The sequence below is a fragment of the Sander vitreus genome, chromosome 14 (genome assembly GCF_031162955.1).
Source record: "Sander vitreus isolate 19-12246 chromosome 14, sanVit1, whole genome shotgun sequence".
NCBI lineage: Eukaryota > Metazoa > Chordata > Actinopteri > Perciformes > Percidae > Sander > Sander vitreus.
In genome coordinates, this window is record NC_135868.1 from 2,864,546 (window position 1) to 2,882,607 (window position 18,062).

The 18,062-nt window shown below is 48.2% G+C and overlaps 1 protein-coding gene across 1 annotated transcript in view; it reads left to right on the forward strand.

The window, feature by feature from the left end:
* The first annotated feature begins 776 nt into the window (after nt 1-776).
* lrp12 (low density lipoprotein receptor-related protein 12) overlaps nt 777-18,062 on the forward strand; it is a 19,409-nt gene continuing 2,123 nt past the window's right edge. The window contains exons 1-10 of the mRNA XM_078267619.1: nt 777-1,667; nt 4,185-4,241; nt 6,158-6,293; nt 8,595-8,797; nt 10,256-10,503; nt 13,361-13,510; nt 15,853-16,074; nt 16,464-16,730; nt 17,504-17,706; nt 17,898-18,030. Of these exons, the coding sequence (XP_078123745.1) occupies nt 1,628-1,667; nt 4,185-4,241; nt 6,158-6,293; nt 8,595-8,797; nt 10,256-10,503; nt 13,361-13,510; nt 15,853-16,074; nt 16,464-16,730; nt 17,504-17,706; nt 17,898-18,030 (1,659 nt within the window). The 5' untranslated portion in view covers nt 777-1,627. The remainder of the gene's footprint in view (nt 1,668-4,184; nt 4,242-6,157; nt 6,294-8,594; nt 8,798-10,255; nt 10,504-13,360; nt 13,511-15,852; nt 16,075-16,463; nt 16,731-17,503; nt 17,707-17,897; nt 18,031-18,062) is intronic.

Below are 18,062 nucleotides of genomic sequence, written 5' to 3' on the forward strand. Positions count from 1 at the left end.
CACACACAGACACACACACACACAGAGACACACACACACACACAGAGACACATACACACACACACACACACACACAGAGACACACACACACACACACACACAGAGACACACACACACACACAGACACACACACACACACACACAGAGAGACACACACACACACACACACACAGAGACACACACACACACACACACAGAGACACACACACATACACACACAGACAGAGACACACACACAGAGACAAAGACACAGACAGATGGACTCAGCTGGAGGGGGGGGGGCAGATGGACTGTCCTGGGGGGGGGCAGATGGACTGTCCTGGGGGGGGGCAGATGGACTGTCCTGGGGGGGGCAGATGGACTGTCCCTAACAGAAGGAAGAACAGAACATGTGCTCTTACTTCCTGCTTGTTGTTGTTAATAAAGTTGATTTTAAGCTGGACATTTTTTTTTTTATTGTAAATATTAATATAAAAAAATATAAATATTAAAAATAATATAATCATATAATAATAGCCCAAATATAGATAACATACAACAATAACAACATAAAGAACCAGGCCTACAGAGAGAGGAGCAGATGCTTTAACAGCCAGACTCATATCATGTTAATAATAACTTCATGGAGAAAGACCAACCAGGTTACACTGATGAATGTGACGTCTGTGATGACTGCTGAGGTCTGGTGTGTCTCTTTAATGTAATCACGTGATGATTAGCAGAGTAACGTCTGTCGGGGAGGGAGACAGAAGTAGGTGGAGGTCTGCCAGTATATTTAGGAAAGTCGGCCCTCTACATTAAATAGCTGGTCCACCATGTTTGTGTTCCACTGATCCATAAACGCTTTCTAGTGTTGACTCCTACATCCGGGGATTAAACAGATGGGTTTGTGACGTCACACTGACAACCACGGAGGGGGCGGAGCTCCGCTACTCATCATCAACACTCGCTGCTGCTGCCTGCGGACTGTTGTTGTTCCGCTCGATGCTAACGGCTAACAGCTAACAGCCTGTCAAGATGTCGTCACAACGGCACACGGAGCGACGCTCGCGCCTGTAACCTCTCGCATTGTTCCGGCAGTCCGTTAGCTCGGGTTACCGCAGATTAACCCGGGTTAGCTGACCCTCTCCGGGTTTGAACCACCCGGTGTCATCGATGCTAACCGCTTAGCACTGTTAGCATGTCCCAGTGTTATCAATGCTAGCCTCCTTAGCTGGTTAGCATTTAGCTCCCCGTTCTGTTGTCCCGTTAGCTAACCTGTTAGCTCTGTGTTGTAATATTAACACTTATCCCGGGACATTCCCGTGATAATGTGCGGCCGTGTGCAGACAGCAGAGGTTGTTAGTGTCGGGACATGTTGTTCTCCGGAGCTAACAGCTGCTAGCAGCTAACGTTAGCTGTTAGCTCATGTCTTTGTTTGGAGCCGTTAGCTCGGGCTGTTAGCATAGCTAGCCGGTAGATTAGATTAGACTTGTAACAGAAGCGAACACAGTGTGTATTTCTGCGAGCTGTCAGCTGTTTCCGGGCAGATTACAGTGTTTAATTAGATTTTTGTGGCTGACATGCAGCGGTCAGCTCCTCCAGCTGTTTAGTCACCTTCATCATCATCATCATCATCCGGGTCATTATGGCCCTCCGAGCCGCAGGCTACCTGCTCATCCTCTCAGGTGAGTTTCACACCAAACACACTGATTAAACACCCCGAAATCAACAGAGACTGGGACAGTTATTATAATGTATTAACATACAAAACATCAAGGCAGTTAATCATTAACTTATTCTCTGTTTATCTTGAGTAACTTGGATCTTTGTTTATTGATTAAAGGGTAACTACTGTCATGTATTGGATTAGATAGGTCACATGTCTAATAATGCATCTAATTCAGTTTTAAAATAAGCAGCAATTACTACATGAACACATGAAAACATCCATGCAATTGTGTTCGCTAAACCCACCAGACTCCATATAAATAATCAGCACTTTAAGCATCGTAAGACACACTTCATTCAAAGTGGACAGGAACTAAATAAAACTATCAAAAGCCGTCTTGGGTCATTTTTTCACTTTTTCCAACCATCACAACTCTAGTTTTGGTTGAAATAAACACATTTATTTATTCCACATTGACGTGGAAATATGCTGGCTCTATACACGCTAAAAGTCCTAATTATTTACATGGAGTCTGGTGGAAATATGCTGGCTCTATACATGCTAAAAGTCCTGATTATTTACATGGAGTCTGGTGTAGTTTGGTGATGGTGATTTCGGGGCTGTTTCATGTTAAACTAAAAGGATCTTCCTCTTTAACTAAAAGGTCTATCTCTGTAGGGATCCATCCCATAATGTTGTCAGACACTTAGAATAATAATCTGAGTCTGTCAGCAGCAACAACAGAACTTTTAGTGAGACAAAAAGGTAGTTGCCCATTAATTGGCTGATTATTTCATCATTTGGTCTTAAGTGTCTTGTTTTCCAGAAACCGTTAATAAACCAAACAACTAGGCCTGTAAATCACAAGTTCTATCACCATATTTAAGTCTGTCACGATATGATTTAGATGTAGGTCAGCGGTCGATGTGAGACGAGATCATTAAAACCCATTTTATACCACAATCTAAAAGGTGATGAGTCACTTTTATAACGGAGCTCTTCCAGACATCTCAGTTCAAAACAAACCATTCTTTCTCCTGACTTTACGTGTGTGTGTGTGTGTGTGTGTGCGTGTGTGTGTGTGTGTCTCTCTCTGTGTGTGTGTTTGTATATAGTCAGTATCTGCTTGTTGAGACAGTATTAACTGCTGTATATCAGTAGTATTAACTCCTGTATATTAGTAGTATTAAACTGTCATTGATTGGCTGCAGAGGGATCATGTGATGATGAAACATGATAACATGGCTGAGAGTCTTTGCAGTGACAGCTTTGTCAGTACCCGATCCGTACCACTTGTAAGATCTGAGAAGAAACTCAACGTGTTTTATGACACCGCCTGATCAGTTCTACGCTACAACTGAGATCTCTGTGAGAGACCAGCTAACTGTTATGTAGCTCAATGCTGGGTATATCACCCCAAATCCCTCCACTTTACTGCTGGGACATGTCCAGTTGTGTAGTACTTGTATATACTGTATATTTAGAAGCCTTCATTGGTGATTTTTTACAGTACAAAGTCCTGCTACACACATACATATATAGCTATATATGCTCCACTATGTCGCGTTAGCATGCAGCTATAATAGTTAGCTATGAGTATGCTAACGTTAGATTGTAGTGGAACGAAGCAGCACTTTCTAATGTCAAAATCTCAGATAAAGGCTTCTGAACCAAACACTACACAATCAGACATTCAGCAGGAATGTGACCCGGATTGGGGAGAATTTAACAACATTGCCAGCTAAGATGACATGTTTACTGCATGTAGCTACTATAGTGGGAAATTGTTACGTTTTCTACTATGTAATTATGGGCAGAACCATAGTCAGTATATATAACGGAGCAGCAGACCCCGTGTCTCTGGACGGAGACCAGTGACGTCTCTGGACGGAGACCAGTGACGTCTCTTTCCCGGTGATGGCTGAGCGTTACTGAGCAGCCTCCAACTGAGCTTGAAGACGTAGATGTGACGTGAGCAACCTGTCTGAAAGTTGGAAGTCTTCTGGTAGCTGTGCCAAGAGAAATCTCAATCATTCCCAATCTAGCAGAGACGGAGAGCGTAGGTATATGTAAGGAGATAACATAGACACAGGCTCATTATTGATCACTAAAATGATAGTTAACATTAGTCATTACACTTAAACAGCTGATGGAAGTCCAAACTGCCTGAGAGCTTCTCCTGTACTATACGGTAACTCCTCTACTATGAGACAGGAAGTCTCGTGGTTATGACCCAATCGTTAGCCTATTGTTATAAAAACGTCTGCTACGGAGCCATAACGTGAGCTACAAGGTAATGGAGCCTTTTATACATTGTCGTGTTTCTTTAGAAATAAACAACGGACAAATAGAGTCTTTAAACGCTTCAGATGTAAAGGTATTCTCTGTCAAAGTGACGTCAGAATGAATGGCAGTCAATGGGATGCTAACGGGATGCTAACGGGATGCTAACGGGAGGTGATGGCTTGGTAAAAGGCAGGACGGATCGGGTACTGACACAAGCTTCCTGTAATTCTGTCTGTGTCTTTCCCAGGATGCATTGCTGCGTCTCAGAGTAACGACAACGTCTACGTGTCGGGGATTTCTAATGGTGAGGTCACAACCATAATGATGATGTCACAATCTCAACATCTGCACCGTGAACCTGTCTCTGTCTGTCTGTCTCACCCCTGCCTGTCTCTCTCCCTCCCTGTCTCACCCCCTTCCCTGACTGTCTCACCCCTGCCTGTCTCTGTCCTTGCCTGTCTCTTTCTCTGCCTGTCTCACCCCCTGCCTATCTCACCTCCTCCCTGCCTGACTGTCTCTCCCTGCCTGTCTCACCCCCTGCCTGTCTTTCTCTCCCTACCTGTCTCAACCCCTCCCTCCCTGACTGTCCCTGCCTGTCTCACCCCTGCCTCTCTCACCCCTGCCTGTCTCACCCCCTGCCTGCCTGTCTCTCTCCCTGCCTGTCTCACCCCTGCCTGCCTGTGTCTCTCTCCCTGCCTGTGTCTCTCTCCCTGCCTGTCTCACCCCCTGCCTGTCTCACCCCCTGCCTGTCTGTCTCTCTCCCTGCCTGTCTCACCCCCTGCCTGTCTGTCTCTCTCTGCCTGTCTCACCTCCTCCCTGACTGTCTCAATCCCTGACTCTCTCTCTCTGCCTGTCTCACCCCCTGGCTACTTGTCTCTCCCTGCCTGTCTCACCACCTAGCTGCCTGTGTCTCTCTCTCTCTGCCTGTCTCACCACCTAGCTGCCTGTGTCTCTCTTTGCCTGTCTCTCCCTGCCTGTGTCTCTTTGCCTGTCTCTCCCTGCCTGTCTCACCCCTTCTCTGCCTGTCTCACCCCCTACCTGTTTCTCTCTCTCCCTGCCTGTCTCACCCTCTCTCTCCCTGACTTTCTCTCTCTGCCTGTCTCACCCCCTGCCTGCCTATCTCTCTCTCTCTGACTTTCTCTCCCTGCCTGTCTCACCCCTGCCTGTCTCTCTCTCTCCCTGACTTTCTCTCTCTGCCTGTCTCACCCCATCTCTGACTGTCTCACTCCCTGACTCTCTCTCTCTGCCTGTCTCACCCCATCCCTGCCTGTCTCACCCCCTGCCTGTGTCTCTCTCTCTGCCTGTTTCACCACCTGGCTGCCTGTGTCTCCCTGCCTGTCTCACCCCCTGGCTTTCTGTCTCTCCCTGCCTGTCTCTCTCCCTGCCTATGTCTGTCTCTGCCTGTCTCACCCCCTGGCTGCCTGTCTCTCCCCCTGCAGCGTGTGGTGAGGTAGCAGAGCTGCTGAGAGGCTCCAGTGGGGTGGTGATCACCCCACTGGCTGCCTGTCTCTCCCTGCCTGTGTCTCTCTCTCTGCCTGTCTCACCCCCTGGCTGCCTGCCTCACCTCCTGGCTGCCTGTCTCTCTCCCTGTAGCTTGTGGTGAGGTAGCAGAGCTGCTGAGAGGCTCCAGTGGGGTGGTGATCACCCCACTGGCTGCCTGTCTCTCCCTGCCTGTGTCTCTCTCTCTGCCTGTCTCACCCCCTGGCTGCCTGTCTCTCTCTGCCTGTGTCTCACCCCCTGGCTGCCTGTCTCTCTCTGCCTGTGTCTCACCCCCTGGCTGCCTGTCTCTCTCTGCCTGTGTCTCACTCCCTGGCTGCCTGTCTCACTCCCTGGCTGCCTGTCTCACTCCCTGGCTGCCTGTCTCTCTCCCTGTAGCGTGTGGTGAGGTAGCGGAGCTGCTGAGAGGCTCCAGTGGGGTGATCACCAGCCCTGGCTGGTGATCACCCCACTGGCTGCCTTTGTCTCACCCCCTGGCTGCCTGTCTCTCTCTGCCTGTGTCTCACTCCCTGGCTGCCTGTCTCACCCCCTGGCTGCCTGTCTCTCTCTGCCTGTGTCTCACTCCCTGGCTGCCTGTCTCACCCCCTGGCTGCCTGTCTCTCTCTGCCTGTGTCTCACCCCCTGGCTGCCTGTCTCTCTCTGCCTGTGTCTCACCCCCTGGCTGCCTGTCTCACTCCCTGGCTGCCTGTCTCACTCCCTGGCTGCCTGTCTCTCTCCCTGCAGCGTGTGGTGAGGTAGCGGAGCTGCTGAGAGGCTCCAGTGGGGTGATCACCAGCCCTGGCTGGCCCTTCCAGTACCCGGCCCGACTCAACTGCAGCTGGAACATCAGGGCCCGGCCCGGGGACGCCATCACGCTCAGGTAGCAGGCCGTTACCATGGCTACAGCAGTCACAAATACCTGTCTGTCTGGAGTTTCCAGGACTTTGACCTGTCTATCTGACCTGTCTGTCTGGAGTTTCCAGGACTTTGACCTGTCTATCTGACCTGTCTGTCTGGAGTTTCCAGGACTTTGACCTGTCTGTCTGACCTGTCTGTCTCTCTGGAGTTTCCAGGACTTTGACCTGTCTGTCTGACCTGTCTGTCTGGAGTTTCCAGGACTTTGACCTGTCTGTCTGACCTGTCTGTCTCTCTGTAGTTTCTAGGACGTTGACCTGTCTGTCTGACCTGTCTGTAGTTTCCAGGACTTTCACCTGTCTCTCTGTAGTTTCCAGGACTTTGACCTGTCTGACCTGTCTGTCTCTCTGTAGTTTCCAGGACTTTGACCTGTCTGTCTGTAGTTTCCAGGACTTTCACCTGTCTGTCTGACCTGTCTGTCTCTCTGTAGTTTCCAGGACTTTGACCCTGTCTGTAGTTTCCAGGACTATGACCTGTCTGTCTGTAGTTTCCAGGACTTTGTCTGTAGTTTTCAGGACTTTGACCTGTCTGTCTGACCTGTCTGTCTCTCTGTAGTTTCCAGGACTTTGACCTGTCTGACCTGTCTGTCTGTAGTTTCCAGGACTCTGACCTGTCTGTCTCTCTGTAGTTTCCAGGACTTTGACCTGTCTGTCTCTCTGTAGTTTCCAGGACTTTGACCTGTCTGACCTGTCTGTCTTTCTGTAGTTTCCAGGACTTTGACCTGTCTGACCTGTCTGTCTTTCTGTAGTTTCCAGGACTTTGACCTGTCTGACCTGTCTGTCTTTCTGTAGTTTCCAGGACTTTGACCTGTCTGTCTGACCTGTCTGTCTTTCTGTAGTTTCCAGGACTTTGACCTGTCTGTCTGACCTGTCTGTCTGTAGTTTCCAGGACTTTGACCTGTCTGTCTGACCTGTCTGTCTCTCTGTAGTTTCCAGGACTTTGACCTGTCTGTCTGACCTGTCTGTCTGTAGTTTCCAGGACTTTGACCTGTCTGTCTGACCTGTCTGTCTCTCTGTAGTTTCCAGGACTTTGACCTGTCTGACCTGTCTGTCTGTCTGTCTGTCTCTGTAGTTTCCAGGACTTTGACCTGTCTGACCTGTCTGTCTGTCTGTAGTTTCCAGGACTTTGACCTGTCTGACCTGTCTGTCTTTCTGTAGTTTCCAGGACTTTGACCTGTCTGTCTGACCTGTCTGTCTTTCTGTAGTTTCCAGGACTTTGACCTGTCTGTCTGACCTGTCTGTCTGTAGTTTCCAGGACTTTGACCTGTCTGTCTGACCTGTCTGTCTCTCTGTAGTTTCCAGGACTTTGACCTGTCTGTCTGACCTGTCTGTCTGTAGTTTCCAGGACTTTGACCTGTCTGTCTGACCTGTCTGTCTCTCTGTAGTTTCCAGGACTTTGACCTGTCTGACCTGTCTGTCTGTCTGTCTGTCTCTCTGTAGTTTCCAGGACTCTGACCTGTCTGTCTCTCTGTAGTTTCCAGGACTTTGACCTGTCTGACCTGTCTGTCTTTCTGTAGTTTCCAGGACTTTGACCTGTCTGTCTGACCTGTCTGTCTGTAGTTTTCAGGACTTTGACCTGTCTGTCTGTCCTGTCTGTCTGTAGTTTCCAGGACTTTGACCTGTCTGTCTCTCTGTAGTTTCCAGGACTTTGACCTGTCTGTCTCTCTGTAGTTTCCAGGACTTTGACCTGTCTGACCTGTCTGTCTGTCTGTAGTTTCCAGGACTTTGACCTGTCTGTACCTGTCTGTCTTTCTGTAGTTTCCAGGACTTTGACCTGTCTGTCTGACCTGTCTGTCTGTCTGTAGTTTCCAGGACTTTGACCTGTCTGTCTGACCTGTCTGTCTGTCTGTAGTTTCCAGGACTTTGACCTGTCTGTCTGACCTGTCTCGTAGTTTCCAGGACTTTGACCTGTCTGTCTGACCTGTCTGTCTGTCCGTAGTTTCCAGGACTTTGACCTGTCTGTCTGACCTGTCTGTCTGTCTGTAGTTTCCAGGACTTTGACCTGTCTGTCTGTCTGTCTCTCTGTAGTTTCCAGGACTTTGACCTGTCTGTCTGACCTGTCTGTCTCTCTGTAGTTTCCAGGACTTTGACCTGTCTGTCTGACCTGTCTGTCTCTCTGTAGTTTCCAGGACTTTGACCTGTCTGACCTGTCTGTCTGTCTGTCTCTCTGTAGTTTCCAGGACTTTGACCTGTCTGTCTGACCTGTCTGTCTCTCTGTAGTTTCCAGGACTTTGACCTGTCTGTCTGACCTGTCTGTCTCTCTGTAGTTTCCAGGACTTTGACCTGCAGGGCTCCCACCGCTGCTCTGCAGACTGGATGTCCGTGAGCAGTTACCGGAGTCTGGACGGCCTGAGAGTTTGTGGGTCCTCTCTGCCCCCCCCGTACATCTCCTCCCAGGACCACGTGTGGATCCACTTCCACTCCGACGACAGTCTGACGGGGAAAGGCTTCCGCCTCTCCTACGTCACCGGTGAGACTCACTCGGGATGGTGCACACGCCGTACCTGCCGTTTCATCACCTGTCTTTGTTTGGCGTTTAGAGCCCGAGACACGAGCTGATAGTCGTCCGTCTGACCGTCTGGGAGGTCGCTGACTCGAGTCTGGTCGGTGCTCCGTGCCGTCGTCCGTCCGAGGGGCCGTCGGCCTTCATTTGGGCTGATTGGACATGTATAATCGGGGGGGCGGGCAGCAGTCAGACTCAATGAGCCATCTGATTGGTGGAGAGCTAACCAGGAAACGGGGAGCAGGATGAGCGTGACTAGAGTCTCTCAGAATCTGATTAACATCTGATAAACTGACCTTTGTTGATCTGAAATGAAGACAGATTCAGCAGCTGCACGGCCTGTTTCTCTCTTCACATGTTTCCAGAAACACGTTACGGTGAAATATTTTAGGACAATATGAGATCGTATTCTGAACGAGACGCCATGATGGTCTGGGAGCAGCCAGACCCACGTGACGCGTTCGTCCAATCAGCTGCTGGTTTTCATTTTTTGGGGCGACGATCCAGATTAGCGCCGCCTGCTGCTATGGAGACGTATTACGTCTCGTCTCTTCGGTGTTCTGAGGAACTTTCTGGACCGACTCGGGGAGACTGATCAGTCAGACTGGCTTTACTGCTGACGGTCGGCACCTGGCGGGTGCGCCTGGCGGGTGCGCCTGGCGGGTGCGTCTGGGGCTTCAGGCCGTTGTGATTGGACAGTTCAGACGTGAGAGAGGGGGGGATGACACGCAGCAAACGGCCGCAGGTCGGAACTAGATACCACAGGGTTCATACGCTTTGAAAAACCTGGAAAGGTTTTGGAAACGTAAAAATAAAACTCTTTAATTAGTTATGAATCTATTTCGACTCTTATTAACTTTTGTAATTTTACAAATGTTTAAAAATACAGAAATAAAATCGATATCAGCAATATCACATTTTATAGACCCGTCCCTCCAGAAAAACCTGATCATGTGATCTCATAACTCAACGCATAATCAGCCAGAGTCTGCATATTTATTTCGGGGGGGGGGGGGCACTTTCGCCGCATAAATTGCCGATTTTCGCGCAGAATATGCGGGTCTTACATGATGTCATAATCTCCGCATTTTCGTTGTAAAAAGTCCCAAATATCTTCTCAGAAAGATGAGAAATGATGCGTTTACTTCACACGAGAGCAGCTGTTTCCCCTGTTGCCATGGGAGCGTTATGAAGTGATGTAATTACGTGACCATCATCTAAAAGCTGTAAACCCCGCGATGACCCCGCGATGACGCCGCGATGACGCCGCGATGACGTCGCGATGACTCCACCGTTTTAAAAGGTTCCCGCATATTCCATCACATTTTTTAAGAAAACGTGACGCATAATTAAGGATTTTAGCCCAAAACAACCCCAGCAACAGTCCTACTTCAGAGCGTAACTGAAGGCTGCGTGTTGTTTCAGGGAAGCTGGAGGCGTCTGGCTGTGACGTGGACCAGTTCCACTGCTCTAACGGGAAGTGCATCCCCGACTGGTGGCGCTGTAACTCCATGGACGAGTGTGGAGACAACTCGGACGAGGAGCTGTGTGTGGAGTCTCCGTTCTCCTTCCAGCCCTGCAGCCTGAACCAGTTCCCCTGCCTGTCCCGCTACACCCGCATCTACACCTGCCTGCCGCACAGCCTGCGCTGTGACGGCAGCATCGACTGCCAGGTAACACACCTGATAAACCAGGTAACACACCTGAGAAACCAGTAACATTCACCAGTCTACCAGGTAACACACCTGAGAAACCAGTAACACACCTGAGAAACCAGTAACATTCACCAGTCTACCAGGTAACACACCTGAGAAACCAGGTAACACACCTGAGAAACCAGTAACATTCACCAGTCTACCAGGTAACACACCTGATACACCAGTAACACACCTGAGAAACCAGTAACATTCACCAGTCTACCAGGTAACACACCTGAGAAACCAGTAACATTCACCAGTCTACCAGGTAACACACCTGATAAACCAGTAACACACCTGAGAAACCAGTAACATTCACCAGTCTACCAGGTAACACACCTGAGAAACCAGTAACATTCACCAGTCTACCAGGTGACACACCTGAGAAACCAGTAACATTCACCAGTCTACCAGGTAACACACCTGAGAAACCAGTAACATTCACCAGTCTACCAGGTAACACACCTGAGAAACCAGTAACATTCACCAGTCTACCAGGTAACACACCTGATAAACCAGTAACATTCACAGTCTACCAGGTAACACACCTGAGAAACCAGGTAACACACCTGAGAAACCAGTAACATTCACCAGTCTACCAGGTAACACACCTGATAAACCAGTAACACACCTGAGAAACCAGTAACACACCTGAGAAACCAGTAACATTCACCAGTCTACCAGGTAACACACCTGAGAAACCAGTAACACACCTGAGAAACCAGTAACATTCACCAGTCTACCAGGTAACACACCTGATACACCAGATAACACACCTGAGAAACCAGTAACATTCACAGTCTACCAGGTAACACACCTGAGAAACCAGTAACATTCACCAGTCTACCAGGTAACACACCTGATACACCGGTAACACACCTGATACACCAGTAACACACCTGATACACTGGTAACACACCTGAGAAACCAGTAACATTCACCAGTCTACCAGGTAACACACCTGAGAAACCAGGTAACACACCTGAGAAACCAGGTAACACACCTGAGAAACCAGTAACATTCACCAGTCTACCAGGTAACACACCTGAGAAACCAGTAACATTCACCAGTCTACCAGGTAACACACCTGATAAACCAGTAACACACCTGATACACCAGTAACATTCACCAGTCTGTGATTGGCACAAACAGGAATGTCAATGGTCCTTTTTCATGTTGAATCATGAACGACAGTCCTTCCTGTTAAACATCAAATATGGAGCTGGCAACAGTTTCAGATTGGAGATTCAGATTGTTCAAGCATATTAAACATTTAGGAACGACATTAGTGACCCAGGTCCAGACCCTATAAAGTGATGGTTGGGAGTAGTTTCACCCTAGGGTCCTTTGCACCTTGACCTGGAGCCAAACACCCCCCCCCCAGAAGCTTAGTTCCTCGTTATAACATCGGTGCAGTTAGCGTTATCAGCTGGTTAGCTTAGTGCAGGCGCAAATGGATCCACGTTTGTATCTCGTAAATGACCCCACTAATAATGCCTGAAATGATACCAAACTTCTACAGTAGTACAAATACTTTCTGTACTTATAAAACGAGGCATTAGAAAGTTTGTAAGTACACCAGGAGTATATTTAAATAACACTTGTCTGATGGATACTCCTCGCGGCTGCTACTGCGCGAGATCACGCACAGAGCACAACAGCTGTTGCCGGAAGAGGCTACCAAGCAAGAAGTGCGAGAACAGCAGAATAGATCAAGAGATTGGCAGAGTCAGAGGTGAGCATCGACCGCGACGATGAGTGGCTCGCCCGTACCTATTGGTGCCTGAATACACGGACGAGGACTACAACTAATGGAGGACAATCAGAGAGCTAGCTAGCTAGCAACGCTAGCTACCAGCGCTAGCAGCAGAGAGTAGAAGCCAGCAGGCAAGTGCTATTTAAATAAACTCCTGGTGTACTTACAAACCTTCCAATCCATTGTTTTAATAAGTACAGAAAGTATTTGTACTACTGTAGAAGTTTGGTATCATTTCAGGCATTATTAGTGGGGTCATTTACGAGATACAAACGTGGAACCATTAGCGCCTGCACTAAGCTAACCAGCTGATAACGCTAACTCGCCCAATGTTAGACCAAGGGAAAAAAAAGCTTGTGGGGGGGTGTTTGGCTCGAGGTCAAGGTGCAAAGGACCCTAGGGTGAAACTACTCCCAACCATCACTTTATATAAGGAGGTCGCCCTTTCTGTTTAAGAGTAAGATCCTTTTTTTTAAACCTAAAAACATCCATGAAATTGAGATTCCTAAACGCACCAGACTCCATGTAAATAATCAGCACTTTTAGCATCGTAAGACACACTTCATTCAAAGTGGACAGAAACTAAATCAAACTACCAAAAGCCGTCTTGGTTCATCTTTCCACTGTTCCAACAATCACCACTCTGGTTTGGTTGAAATAAACCCTTAATTCACCCATTTACATGTGGAGATATGCTGGCTCTATACACGCTAAAAGTCCTGATTATTTACATGGAGTCTGGTGGAGATATGCTGGCTCTATACACGCTAAAAGTCCTGATTATTTACATGGAGTCTGGTGGAGATATGCTGGCTCTATACACGCTAAAAGTCCTGATTATTTACATGGAGTCTGGTGGGTTTAGCTCTAGCAACCTCCGAGCTGTTTCTGGTTAAACAGAAAGGTCTTAAAGAAGTTTTAAAGGTCTATCTCTGTTAAAACATGAAGGCTTGACATTAGTGACCCAGGTCCAGACCCTATAAATAATAAATGAAACCTATAATAGATAGAACAACGAGCAGCATGTCAGAGAATAGTCCATGAGTGATGAATGTGTTTCTGTGTGGTTGTTTCCAGGATCTGGGGGACGAGATAGACTGTGACGTTCCCACCTGTGGAGAACGTCTGAGGAACTTCTACGGCTCCTTCAGCTCTCCCAACTACCCCGACTTCTACCCCCCAGGAAGTAACTGCACCTGGCTGATCGACACCGGGGACCACCGCAAGGTAACGCTCAAATACCAGAACCACACATCCTGTTTCTACCTCACACACAGGAAGGTAACACACACCTAGGAACTAATATCAGAACCACACATCCTGTTTCTACCTCACACACAGGAAGGTAACACACACCTAGGAACTAATATCAGTAGTTTGTAGACGGTCCTGAAGCACTCCCTGCAGTATCAACAGCAGAACTAATCAGAGCTGGATTAGCAGAGCTTTCATGTCTTTCTGTCACATCTCCAGCAGTCAGAGTCCCTGTGTTCCCTCAGAAGGAATCACAGCACATGGGGAGCTCTGGTAATGACATTTCAAGCATGTTTAGAGGCTAAAAACTGTTTTAAACCTGCCCTGTTTCAGCCTGTTGGGTGCTAACGCTAGCAGGAGGATAACACGGTGTTGGGTGCTAACGCTAGCAGGAGGATAACACGGTGTTGGGTGCTAACGCTAGCAGGAGGATAACACGGTGTTTTGGGTGCTAACGCTAGCAGGAGGATAACACGGTGTTGGGTGCTAACGCTAGCAGGAGGATAACACGGTGTTGGGTGCTAACGCTAGCAGGAGGATAACACGGTGTTGGGTGCTAACGCTAGCAGGAGGATAACACGGTGTTGGGTGCTAACGCTAGCAGGAGGATAACACGGTGTTGGGTGCTAACGCTAGCAGGAGGATAACACGGTGTTGGGTGCTAACGCTAGCAGGAGGATAACACGGTGTTTTGGGTGCTAACGCTAGCAGGAGGATAACACGGTGTTGGGTGCTAACGCTAGCAGGAGGATAACACGGTGTTGGGTGCTAACGCTAGCAGGAGGATAACACGGTGTTTTGGGTGCTAACGCTAGCAGGAGGATAACACGGTGTTGGGTGCTAACGCTAGCAGGAGGATAACACGGTGTAGGCAGCACTGATTGGTTTAGTTGTTCTCTACTGACAGCTCTCCAGATTTACACCCAACAGAGCTACGGGGGGGAATCCACCAGGATGATGTGTCAGGTTTAAGAATGGCTTTGAGTAAGTCTGTTTTACTACCACTTAAGGAATGTGAACTAACCGAAGTAGAGGGGTCCTGTGAAGAATATAATGACATACCTGGCTGTTGTCATTGATCAGAATGGAAACGTCGCAGTAACCTACATTTCAGTCCTATAAGGGGACCAGTTCTGAAAGCAGTGAATAAGTGGTTGATGAGGATCTTTCATTGAATGGTAGAGGTTTGTTATCTGGAGCTGAAGGAATATCAACGTCTGTCTATGTAGCAGCAGCATTAAGCATCCCTTCTGAAATATCCCAAAAAATGGATCAGATCTTATTCAACTTCATTTGGAGGAACAGAGTCATTACGTAAGAGAAGACTGTTGGTCATTAGAAGACATGGTGGTCTACAGGTATTACCTCAGGAAATACTCAATAATACTTTCCCTAAATATCCAACCTGTTCAGTAGTGAGAGATTCCTCGGGGGGTGACATTACCAAGAATAAATGGTGATGTAAACACATCAGGAGCTGTATCCAAGAGGTAGTACCTCTGCCCTCAGGGAGATTATTTAAGGCTTCAATCTACGGAGACATCAACTGGCAAATATCTGGTTAATGGGAGACTAATCCTGTCTTAATAACAAAGTAAAAGATGTTCATCTTAACATCTTACATGAAATATATCCAGTAAAAAGGACATTAAGGAGATTTGAACTTGATGTTGAGTATTCTTGTACTTTCTGTTCTTTCACTGTATGAATACTACAATATTTTGGGTAGATGTTCATCTTCTAAGACTGATCACTGGCCAATCAGTTCAGCTTAAGGATGAAGATATTTATTTGTTTTGAAGGCAGTGAGATGGACAAAGATGTGTATTTAGTTGAGTTAATCTTGTTATTGGGGGAAGTCCTCATCAACAAGAAGAACTGGACTCCAACCGGAGCGCTGGACCCTTCAAGAACTGCACCAATATCAGAGATATATTAATTAATAAGGACGACTAAGACTGGGAGTGTGTCTCACGTACCGGGGACACATTTGACTTCATGTACTGCACTTTGCTACTTTATTTATTTTCTACATATATTTTCTCTGTATATGCACCTCTGGTATTGACTGTTTATATATGTACATACTGTTCTTTACTACTCACACACAGGACGTTAACACACACCTCCATCCTCACACAGTCTTTACCTGCAGAAAGGGGGTGTGTGTGTCTCTGTGTGTGTGTCTCTGTCTCTGTGTGTCTCTGTCTCTGTGTGTATGTGTCTCTGTGCGTGTGCGTGTGTGTGTCTCTCTGTGTGTGTGTGTGTGTGTGTGTGTGGCGAGGCCTTAACGTGGTCCGTTTGTCTCCCTGCAGGTCATCCTGAGGTTCACAGACTTCAAACTGGACGGGACCGGTTACGGAGACTACGTGAAGGTGTACGACGGCCTGGAGGAAAACCCTCGCCGCCTCCTCCGCGTGCTCACGGCGTTCGACTCCCGGGCGCCAGTCGCCGTGGTTTCATCGTCCGGTCAGCTCCGAATTCACTTCTACGCCGACAAGATCAACGCGGCCAGAGGCTTCAACGTCACCTACCAAGTGAGTTCCCTTCATAACCTCACATGTTTCTGTCTCGGGACTTTTACCCTGTTTCCCAGCATGCATTGGTGTCTGAGTGTCTGATAGGAACAACAATCTCTAAAACTGGTCCAGTATTAAACCAGAACCAAGCTGTAATGTTACCCTACAGGACTAATGTTCAGCAGCAGTTAGTAACAAGCTGTAATGTTACCCTACAGGACTAATGTTCAGCAGCAGTTAGTAACAAGCTGTAATGTTACCCTACAGGACTAATGTTCAGCAGCAGTTAGAGTCACTAAAAGTGGCTCTGTACACGCTAAAAGTCCTGATTATTTACATGGAGTCTGGCTCTATACATGCTAAAAGTAAGGTGGACGGGTTCTGTCTAACCTGGTTCTGTGTTTAAGGTGGACGGGTTCTGTTTGCCGTGGGAGGTTCCCTGCGGGGGGAACTGGGGCTGTTACACGGAGCAGCAGCGCTGTGACGGGTACTGGCACTGTCCCAACGGCCGGGACGAGCTCAACTGTTCTTCGTGCCAGGAGGACGAATTCCCCTGTTCCAGAAACGGAGCGTGTTACCCTCGATCGGACCGCTGCAACTACCAGAACCGCTGCCCCAACGGTTCTGATGAGAAGAACTGCTTCTTCTGCCAGCCGGGAAACTTCCACTGCAAGGTACCGAAACTAGTAGCTGACTACTAAGGTCCCAAAACTAGTAGCTGACTACTAACCAAGGTCCCAAAACTAGTAGCTGACTACTAAGGTCCCAAAACTAGTAGCTGACTACTAACCAAGGTCCCGAAACTAGTAGCTGACTACTAACCAAGGTCCCGAAACTAGTAGCTGACTACTAAGGTCCCAAAACTAGTAGCTGACTACTAACCAAGGTACCGAAACTAGTAGTCTGACTACTAAGGTCCCAAAACTAGTGTCTGACTACTAACCAAGGTACCAAAACTAGTAGCTGACTACTAACCAAGGTCCCAAAACTAGTAGCTGACTACTAACCAAGGTACCAAAATTAGTAGCTGACTACTAACCAAGGTACCAAAACTAGTAGCTGACTACTAACCAAGGTACCGAAACTAGTAGCTGACTACTAACCAAGGTCCCAAAACTAGTAGCTGACTACTAACCAAGGTACCAAAACTAGTAGCTGACTACTAACCAAGGTCCCGAAACTAGTAGCTGACTACTAACCAAGGTACCGAAACTAGTAGCTGACTACTAAGGTCACAAAACTAGTAGCTGACTACTAAGTTCCCAAAACTAGTAGCTGACTACTAACCAAGGTCCCGAAACTAGTAGCTGACTACTAACCAAGGTCCCGAAACTAGTCGCTGACTACTAACCAAGGTCCCGAAACTAGTAGTGGCAAAAGTAGTTAGTGGCCTTTGTGTGTGTTTGAGTCTGGAACGTGAACGTGTTTTCGTGTTTGTGATCTGCAGAATAACCGCTGTGTGTTTGAGTCGTGGGTGTGCGATGCCCAGGACGACTGTGGCGATGGCAGCGATGAGGAGAGCTGTCCCGTCATCGTTCCTACGCGAGTCATCACGGCGGCCGTCATCGGCAGCCTCATCTGTGGCCTCCTATTGGTCATCGCTCTGGGCTGCACCTGCAAGCTCTACTCGCTACGCATGTTCGAACGCAGGTACGTCACCTCAGACACTTCAAACCCTCAACCAGCTTAAGGTGATGACCGTGTGATTGGAGCGCTCTGATTGGTCGTTGATGACCGTGTGATTGGAGCGCTCTGATTGGTCGTTGATGACCGTGTGATTGGAGCCCTGTGATTGGTCGTTGTTGACTGTGTGATTGGAGCCCTCTGATTGGTCGTTGCAGGTCCTTTGAGACCCAGCTGTCCAGAGTGGAGGCGGAGCTGCTGCGGAGGGAAGCCCCGCCCTCTTATGGTCAGCTGATTGCCCAGGGACTGATCCCGCCAGTGGAGGACTTCCCCGTGTGCTCCGGGAGCCAGGTATGCACGTCACATGACTGTCTACTTTCACA